Here is a 10,095-nt window from a genome sequence, read left to right as displayed (position 1 = left end):
CTGTGCCCTCAGGACAGGCTGGGCAGGTGCCGAACCCCAGCCCTTGCCCCAGAGACCAGTCTTCCTAGTCCTCCCCTGCTCCCAGAGAACACAGTGTAAATAGATTTTGTTGGGCCACTGGGGTGTCCTTCCCTTTGGGCTCCAGGTCCAACAACTAGAAAGAACAGAGTGATCGATCAATGAGGTGTCATCAGGGAACAAGGTTCAAGACCGACAGGCTGGGCCAGGTGGAGGTGGGAATGAGCAGCAGGCACTGATGGGGTCACCAGCAAACTTTACACGACAAATAGGAAGGCCTTGAGGGAGGGGAGAAAGGGGAGGGCGGGCAGCCAAGTGCCCTGGGCACAGGTGAGGCTCCGCCCAGCAGCGAGGGGCGGGGCCAGAGCACCGTGCTGGGCCTCACCCCATGCCCATGCCCACCTTCACCCCAAAACAACCCCAAGGCTGGAAGGTGAGGGACGGGAAGAGCAACGAGGGGCTCCAGGCCCCTCTGAGGGGCTGAAGGAGACTCAGAACTCGGAACAAAAAGGCCAAACGGTTTTTACTCCGTGAGCCCCGAGGAGGGCCGGGCAGAGCACAAAGTGTCTACAGAAGGGGTGAGCAGGGAGGAGGAGCTGGGGCCTGCAGCCTCCCTTCCCCGCGGAGGGAGGAGGCGGAGGAGGTGGAGGCCGGGTGTGCCCTCCCCAAGGGCTTCCGAGGGCTCCAGCCCCGGGGCCCAGATCCGAGACCCGCCCCTCTTGAGTCCACACTGCCATCCCCACATCGCATGGCTTCCCTGAAGCTTTGCCAGGAGAAACACGCTGGCAGAGGCGGAGGGCAAAGGCCGGCGCGGGCTGACGGAAGCTGATGAGTTCTCCTCAGTGAGTGCTGTGGCTTCCCCGGCAGGAAGAGGACCCTGAGAGCTGTCTTTGCCTAGCAGAGCCGTGCCCCGCGATTCTTCGACTTCCAGGTCAGGGATCTCGGTTCAGGAGATGCTGGGTTAGGCTCAAAGCTCATCAGGGGGGCTGTGTGTGAGGGGGGATGCTTTCTGGACGCCCTCATCCTCCTCGGGGCTGGGGTCTCCCTGGAGGCCACCCAGCTCCTTTCTCTGTTTGCTGCTGCCGCCGCCTGCTGCCTTGGTCCGGCTGCTCTTCTTCTTGGCCTTCTTCCCTCCCAGGGCAGCTGTGTCCCCCTTCTTGCCGGACCACTGCTCTGCCAGGCAACCTGGGGTGGGGAGAGAGAGCTTCAACAGACGGGTCTGCTGGGAGGGGAGCACTAAGTGGGGAGCTGCTGGGACTGGCACCTGGAACTGGTGCCTGATGTGAGGCCCTGTCCCCAGCCTGACTGGGGCACCCCGGGGGGCATCTGGGCGTTCTGCGTGCCATGCTGTACCTGGCTTCCGTGCCTCTCACCCACACTGGCCCTTCTAGCTCCCGAGGACAGAGAGCCTATGACATCCTCCATTTCTTTCTTCTCTGTCCTCTCCCTCCCTCCCTCCCCGAGGGGGAGCACAAAATAAAATTGGGGCTCGAGCTGCCCTGCCCTCTCCCTCCTCACACTCACTGGTGTCCTTGCCCTTCAGCACGTGGTTGGCGCAGAGGAACTGAGTCAGGTCCTCTTCCTGGTGGTTCCTGTACCAGTCTTCGATCACCTCCTCAAATTCCTCCACCAGCACATCGCACTGTTAACACAACACCGCGCATTGGCAAAGCCCCAGCACTGACGCACTTCCAGGGGGACTCAGCTGAGCCTCATAAGCCCACTGCCAGGCAGGCGGGCAGCGGTGATTCCCCTGAGGACCCTGAAGTCAGACAGGTGAAATGACCGAAGCCCCCCAGTTCACGGTGGCCTTCCCCGGCAGCCGACCCCGTCCCCACCCATGCCTGTGGGGCACAGCAGGGTCTGGGGCCAAGGGGCCTCTACCTGCTTCTTGAGGTCGGCCACCTCAGCGGAGGTCTCGTTCCACAGCTCGTAGGGGATGTCCATCACCACCTTGACTCCTTTGTGTACCAGGTTGTGTAGCGTCTCAAAAGTCTCTGACATGCCCTGGAACAGGCAACCAGACCTGAGACGCAGGCCCTTCTCTACATCCCGCCCTCCTCTCCAGGGGCTGCTGGAGGTCCCAGAACCTAACTCTGAGAAGTCAGGCCCCTCTAAGGCTTCTCACACTTGACCTCACCTTCCGCCCCCTCTTCCGGCCTGCATCCCCACAACACACACACACACACACACACACACACACCACCCTGCCCAGCCTGCCTCCCCACAACTCATCATTTCTAAAAGGTCTGCTGTTACCCTTAGGCCCTTTGACTGTATACTCCTTTTCCCGGAAATAAGTTTGCTTGGTTCTTCCCAATCACTGGGGCTGAGTATCCCCCCCTCCCCATACCCAGGCCCACGCCTTGCCTCGGGTTCTTCCTAGGGCTCGTATCTTTCCTTGGTGGGAAGAGGGTACAGGCAAGGCAGGAAAGACTGTTCTATAAAAAACGTATTTCTGCCAGCTATCTAGGTTTCTGCCTGGAGACAACATACTATCTACTTCCTCTGTCTTTCCGGAAAGAATGCATACAAATACAAGCAGACATACAAATATATCCTCCTCTCCTCCAACGCCACTTTCGCACAAGCAGGAACACTTATCATACACACTCTTCTTCACCTTGCCTTTTTTTTACTTAATTATACATCTTGGAGATCATTTTGATTTAATTCCTAAAGAGCTACCTCATTCTTTGCTTTCCAGTTGCATAACAGTCCACTGAATGGCCACATAATTTATGTAAGCATTCTCCGACTGGTGAATGGTGAGGTTGTTTCTAATTTTTTTTTTTGGTATGGAAAATAACTTTAAAACATTTTCACATTAAGCAAATGTGGGTTTATTACCAACTTTGGTGATAATTTATACAAATTTTAAAGATAAAAACCTAAGACTTCTTGCTGCTTGAGACTCTCTCTCTAGGTTTCCCTGGGGTTTCTGACCCGTCTCCTTTGCTAGGAGGGTACTTAGGTGGAGAAATGTGCCAGGAACTGAAGATGTAGAGACAAAGAAATTGTAAGAAGCTCATTCTCCAGGGAGAGAAGCATTCATGCACATAGTCAGTGCCTTAACTCTTTCACTGCATTAATTGATTTCAAGTTTTTCCCCCCAAATTGTGTCAAAAATCCACAAAAAATAAAAAGTTGATATTTTGACGATTTTATGCATTTAATAACATTTTGAGCCGCTTTATACATAAATGACATTACCTTTATTTTAAACCTTTGTTATATGGTAATAAATTTACCTTTATATTAAATTTTAGCAAAAAATACTCAAAACATATTAAGTGGCATCAATTAGATAATGCAAGCCACAGGAAAACATATCCAAATGTCGCAGCAAAGGAATTAAACGTCACAGAGATAGATGCCCTGTGGGTCCAGAGGAGGGACAGGGCAATCGTGCCACCCCCCCAGGTGTCTCCTGACATCTCCTTAAACCCCCACATCCTGACTTCTCCCTGCACAAGTGCTTAGCCCCCTATGGGGGCTGCACCCCGGAGCATTGCTGCCTGTCTGAGGCCGAGGCAGGAGCCGGCTGGGCAGGCCCCGGCTGTTATCAATGTGCCAATGGCCCTGGAAAGGTCTGGCCACCCAAGAGGGGAGGAGTGCAACCAGCAATCCCCAAAGAATGGGAAGAGGCCAAGGAGGAAAGCTCCCAGGGCAGAATCTTCCAACTGCACACACAACCAGCAGACACACTTAGCCACAGGAGGGCCCGGCCCCAGCGGGGAGGAAGGGCGAGCAAATTCCCACCTTGGCAAACCGATTGCTGCCAGTCCTCTCCTTGTGCAGGCTGTAGTCTAGGAGCCTCTTGCAAATGGTCTCAGTGACTTCGATTAACCGTAAGTCCCTGCCGAGACAGTAGCATGGCAGGGACTGAGTTCCCCTCCCAGCCCCAGTGGGTCAGCGGTCCGTCCCTCCAGCCCTGCTACCCCGACACCTACGCATCTCACCAACGGGAAGTCAGAGCTGGAAGGAAGATAGGTCATCTGGTCTGGGGGGCTCTGAAATGCTGGAACACAGACCAGAGAGACACAATTTTAACAGCTCCATGGGAAGGAATTTTTAAAAATAAAGCTCAATGATTCAGTCGATTTTTTTAATAAAGCAAAATGGATTAAATTGTGGTGTTAAAAGATTTCATCTTGAAAAGATAATCGTAACTGATGGAAGTTTTTTTGTTTGTTTTTAATATTTATACCCGGTAAAATTAAAAGTTGGTAATCCTATATTAGCAAGATTTTAAAAAATTGCATTGGTCCATGAAATCCAAGAGTTTGGAAATCACTGATAAGGTCCAACAGTCTTGCTTTTACAAATTTGGAAGGTGACGCCTAGAAGGGTGAAGGGATTTAGGAAGACCACACAATTAGCTGCAGGTAGAACCAGTTGGCAAACGTAGGTCCCAGTGAGAGCTGCCTCACTTTGGGGGGTTTGCCTGGCTGGAAGGGAGAAGGGAATCCCAAGTCGCCGAAGCCTCGAGGAACAAAGCAGTGCTGGCCAGTGTGTCCCCATTCACTTACGACTTGGTGTACTTGACTCCAGAAGCCTTCCGGTCCAGGATGCCATAGCCCATGTCAAGGACCTCCTTGGTCTTGCCAGTTTCCTCAAAGGCTGACTTCAGCTCCACAGCGACGTATTTACACACTGGGGGAGGGAGCCAGCATAGCTTACTGAACGCAAGTGCCTTTGACGGCAGCCAGCTCCCAGCAAAACAGACCCAAGTGGATGCTTCTCCCAGATGGGGTGAAGTCAACGCTCGAGACAGACAAGGGTTGAGCACCAGACCACCGAATGGAGTTTACTGGGTGAAATTTGGCTCCACGATCCACGGCCCCATATCTACTCTTGGCCCTTACCCCACTGACTTCATTTCTCCCAGCTCCTTCTTGCCACCGGCACTTACAAATGATGGTAAAACAATCATTTTACTTAAAAATGTTTCAAACATACAGAAGAGCTGAAAGCGTACAATGAATACCTATCTACTTTCCACTTGTATTCAACAGTTGTTAATAATTTGCCACAACCTCTCTCCAATTTATAACATAAAACAATGTGACAATGTATTAATATATCTCAACATTATATACATTGCTTTTGCTAAACCATTTTGATAGTAAGTTGCAGACATCATGATCTTTAACTCCTAAATATGTCCTCACGCATCTCCTGAGAACAAGGACCTTCTACCTAATAATAAAACAATTTTGACACTTGGAAAATGAACAATAATTCCAAGATCAGCTAATAATTAGTCTGTTTTCAAATTTCCCCAACTGTCCCTCAAATGTATTTTATGGCTATTCTTCCCCCCCCCCCATTCCGGTTCAAGCCCCTGTTTCTCAGTCTAGTTGTGTAGGACACAGCTCCCTGGCCCGTGCTGGTGTTATGAGCCTTGCGCTCCCCCACCTTCCGCTGAGGCAGTCGGTCACCACTCATCGGTTGGCCACTCACAGCAGCTCACGGCAGCTCTCGCCGGCTGCCGGCTGCTCAGGATGGCTGCCAGCCACTCACACTGGCCACCGGCCACTCACGGCGGCACGTGGTAGCCCACAGCAGCACACAGCAGCCCACGCCAACCTCTGGCTGCTCATGGCCGCCCAGCTCCAGGGAGAGCTGTTGTTCACAATCTTAGCTGTACAGGGCACAGCTCACTGGCCCATGTGGGAATCGAACCAGGGGCCTTCGGGGTTAGGAGCACCGCTCCAACCACCTGAGCCACTGGGCCGGCCCTTATGGCTGTTTTATCACAGGATTTCATATGTTGTGTCAACAACATCAGCCCTCTATTCTTGCCAAGTTAATTTGCATGATCCCCTCCAGAGGTCTTATTTCTACTGTTTCTGTACATTCATTTTCTCATTTCCTCTTACTCTGCCTCAAATAGTTATCAAGCAAATCCTACGTGTCAGGCACTGCCAGGGAATACAGAAATGAAAACCAGGTCCCTCCCTTTCAGATACTCAGTCTAATGGAGCAGAAAGAAGTGTACACAATTCCCACTGCATAAGCAGTGGTACCACTGAGGTATGAAGTGCCTGAGGCCTTACGAAAGTGCTTACTGTCCTCTAAGGGCTTTGGGGCTTTCCTGCCCATTCTCCCAACCTCCCCTTAAATGCCTCCTCCCCACCAGGAAGCCCTGCACTAAACCCATCTGCTCTGGATTTCATTCTGGGACTTTGCAGGACCATGCTCTCTCACTAACAGCCTTCAGCCATTTCGCGTGTCTGTCCAATTAGACTACAAAAGTACCCAAAGTGAGTATCGAGTTCTGGATTTTTTCTGTATCCCTCTAGTCTGGGACTCTATGTTGGACACATGATGAATACTGCTGAGAGAGACTGTGTTTGTGGTTGGGCAGTTTCTGATGCCTCTGAATAGAATATGGCCTGCAAGCAAAATGCCATCAGCGTTGTTGTAACACTGATAGCAGTTTGGTAGAAAACCAATTTACCACCAAAACAAATACATCCCCTGGAGGTTCGCTTGATGAAATTTTATCACATATATGTGACTAGATGGCTTAGAGAACTTGGAACACATGAAAATTCTAAAATATAAGCTTGTGATCTCAGAATCTGCAATGAATTGAGGGTGTATCATCTCCCTGGCTCTCCATCCAGGGCCATCTGGTCTCCCTCCCCTCATTCTGTCCTGTATTCTGTGTCATCATTTCTGTGGATCCTCTGTCCCCTTCTCCTATGCCCCCAACATGTAGTATTCCAGGCCCAGGGGATGGAACCCGTCAACCCATCTCGCTTCTACTCATCAGCCACAACCTTGCTTCCCAACTCTTCCAAATCTCACTTCTTCGAGTCCCACTCTGGGAACCAGGAGAAGGAAGGCTCATGGAGACTCATGGCACAGACCCCAGACCCTCAGGGACATCTACCCACTCTTTTTCTGGGCAACTTCTCCTTCCTCTGTGCCAATGCCTGTTCCACTCAGGTTACTGAGCCAGGGGGCCAGACACAGTCAGCATTTAATAGCAAAGATGTAACAATGATAAATAAAAGTAAATACACTGTTAAGAGGAGCTGGAGTTTGCCAAGCCATCTTGTGACTGAAAATCTCCTTTATTCTTATTTTTTTTGTTTTTTCGAAAATCCCTTTTAATCTTTATCAAGTACCTACAAAATGAGGTACTTGCCAGCTCTATGCTTCTAGGGGTCTGTGAATACCTCTAAGGTAAAGAAATGTGAGCTTCTTAGGCCATGAGGATAATAAGAGGAACAGTAGGGCCTCTTTGATAGCAGAATAAAATAGAAAACAGAGAAGAGGAAGTGAAACCCTCAAAGGATGTCGGTTAGAACTAGAGGAAGAGTGAAAGGAAAGCATCATAACACTCTGACTATCTATTCAAGGGAGCAAGGGAGAAGGTAGAGGCTGGAACCCATACTGGGAGACCTACAAGTGAAGTCGGGCCCTCTCTGAACATCTCACCTTTAATCTCTCATGTGGAAGGACTGTGTGTCCTATACCACCCCACCCCCACTTCCCAGTGCTTAGGGAACATCTGGCCTGCTATAGGCTTTGAATTGGGATGAAACAGATTTATCGTCAACTGTCTGGGAGGCCTGGGGTTAGGGAGGTCGGCAGCAAGGAATGACTGTAAAGGTCTGAGGAGAAAACAGAAATGGAGGGAAGAAAAGGTGGGCCTTCATAGCACTGGATCCCTGCTTCGTGCGCAGGCATTCCTCTCTCTCTCTTGCTCTCACTCTCAGGCTCTCTCTTCCTCTCTCCCACTCTCTCCCTCTCTCTTTCTCTGGGATACACTCTTTCCTTATTCCTAAAATCTTCCTCCCTCACCAGGTTCCCCCAGGCTCTATTCTCCCCCATGGCCTCAGACCCTCCTCCTTCCTCCACATCTCCGCCCTCAGTTATTAATATTTATTCTAAATACGTTTATTGGGAGCCCACGACGCACTGTGTGAATAAATCCCTGACACAAGGTCTCTACCCTCAAGGAGCTCACAGCTGGTGGGGGGACAGCCAATTACACAAATTAGGCTGCAGTGAGGGCACAAAGGGGGGAGTCGTCTTCCCCTAAGACCCAGCATATGAATCTTTTCAGTTCCTCAAACTTGTCCTTTGCCTCTTAGACTGTAGGCCTCTGCATTTGTGGTTTCCTGAGTGGGACTCTCTTTTTACTTCTCTTCACCAGGCTAAATCCTAACTACTCTTGGGCTTCCTATACGAAGCTTTTCCAGACTTCCCTCTACACCCCGCCTTTCCCCCCATCTCTAGGCTGGACTAGATGCTTCTCATGCAGCCCCAAAAGCCCTGTACCTCCTTTATCACCATCTACTACCCTGGATGATAATTGCTTGTTTTTACCGAGTTGCAAGCTCCAGGTGCACCGAAACCTGCTCTCTCTCCCGCCCCTGTATGCCCAGCGTCCGGCACAGAGCCAGGCACACAGTAGGTTTAATGAAGAGATTCTCATCCAGGGCCTTTCACCCCGACTCTTCTCCGCAAGCCCCGCCCCCCCAGTAGGATACTCCTGCGGGCCCCGCCCCCTCACCTTCGCATTTGCTGGGCAGGCGAACCCAGTCGGTTTCCTCGGCTTGGGCCTGGCTTGGGCCCAGCTCCGGGGCTGGCAGTAGCAGCAACAGTAGCAGGGGGAGAAGCAGAAGCCAGCGGGGTCCGAGCCGGGACGCGGGCTCAGGCAATGACTCCATGGCCCAGCCACACCCGACCCGAGCGCACCGGCTACCTTCCCTCCGGCTGCGCGCGCTGGGCAGCTTCCCGGAGCCGCTTCCGAAACTGCACACGTGCCTCGGCGTAATTTGGGCAACAGCAAGCCCGGGGCCCGCTGGTTCCTCCGGCCGCCTCCGCCCACCCCCAGAGCCAAGGAAGTCCTGCGGGCTGTTCAGCCAATGGGCTTTTCGGGGTTCACCCTCAAGCGAATGGGAGGAGAACTTTTCCTAGGCTTCGGCCAATGAGAGAGCGGATGGTGTCCTCAGTGACCAATAGCAACATCTTTTCCCACCCCCTAACGGAGGCTCTGGGAGGGACCGGAGGACCAGGTCCAGGAGAGGGGAAGCCGCGTGTTGGGTCTGGGAAATGTGCGAAAGGCTGTCTTCACTGCCTTCTCTTCCTCCTCGCACGTCACTTCCCTCCTGGGGTCATAATGCAGCAAGCTATAACTGAGCACGTTTTTAAATGATTATTGTTGTTGTTGTAATTGCCAGCTGCTCTTGTAGGCGCTGTGGGTGAGACCAGGAGACTCAAATAGTTCCCAGCCTTCAAACAGCTTTCCCCCGCCCCTTATTTGTTGTTGTTCAAACAGCTTTCTTAGTGCCCCGTAACCTTAGATTTGTCCCAGTGAGAACTGGAACAAATCACTTCTTATCTGAGCCTCAGTTTCCATCTGTACGATGACTGCAAGCTTGCCTGTTGCTGGGAAGTTCAAATAAATTGTAAAAAGTTCACGCATTAATTTCCTCTTTAGTGTGTAACCTCGGTCCCTTTTGCTGCCCTATTATTTATTGCTTTGGCTTCGGAGCTCCCAGCAAGCAGGGAATTGATTTATCTAGGCCCAGGAGCCCTCCTGGGAAATAATATTAAGCCAGCTTCAATGGGGGTTCAGAGTCTGGAGCAGGGCAGGATTGGAGAAATTGGGGCAAGTTGGGAAGAGGGGTGTTGACACTAAGGGAAGCCCTGATTCCAGAATGAGAAGACATTTACCGAGGCAAGCATGAGTTTGGTAGGAGCTCTGGGCTCAGCATCTGGGCTGAGAGCTGGGAAGGAACCATGACTGGAGAAAGTCTGAGGCTATGGCTGGACATGTCCCCACCAGGACTCAGCCTACCCCCTCCTCAGTCTGTGTTTTGGGCAAGGAGCAGGCCCTGTGGGGATGGTGGACGGATTCATTCCCCAAAAGTTGTAGGACACTCCCCACCTTGAAGAATCCAAAAAAGAAGTAGAGAATCTTCTTACAGGCTGGTGAGAGATGAGCAGTGGGAGAGACTGTTTTCATGAGCCAGCCGCTGAGAAGGCACAAGGAAGCTGGAGGTGTCAGTGACACCATATTGGGAGGAGGGGGGAAATGTTAGAGCATAG

General features: G+C 51.6%; 1 protein-coding gene across 1 annotated transcript; it reads right to left on the bottom strand.

Annotated features, from left to right (window-relative positions):
* Positions 1-524: 524 nt before the first annotated feature.
* CNPY3 (canopy FGF signaling regulator 3) lies at positions 525-8,850 on the bottom strand. The gene is made up of 6 exons (XM_019738395.2): positions 8,555-8,850; positions 4,551-4,674; positions 3,781-3,877; positions 1,903-2,025; positions 1,543-1,660; positions 525-1,203 (listed from the first exon to the last, which is right to left on the bottom strand). Exons 1-6 carry the CDS (start codon positions 8,709-8,711, stop codon positions 986-988), a joined length of 837 nt encoding a protein of 278 aa, XP_019593954.2. The 5' UTR covers positions 8,712-8,850; the 3' UTR covers positions 525-985.
* Between the last annotated feature and the right edge of the window lie 1,245 nt (positions 8,851-10,095).

This window comes from Rhinolophus sinicus, linkage group LG05, assembly GCF_036562045.2.
Source record: "Rhinolophus sinicus isolate RSC01 linkage group LG05, ASM3656204v1, whole genome shotgun sequence".
Lineage (NCBI taxonomy): Eukaryota > Metazoa > Chordata > Mammalia > Chiroptera > Rhinolophidae > Rhinolophus > Rhinolophus sinicus.
This window is presented reverse-complemented; position numbering and strand designations above follow the sequence as displayed.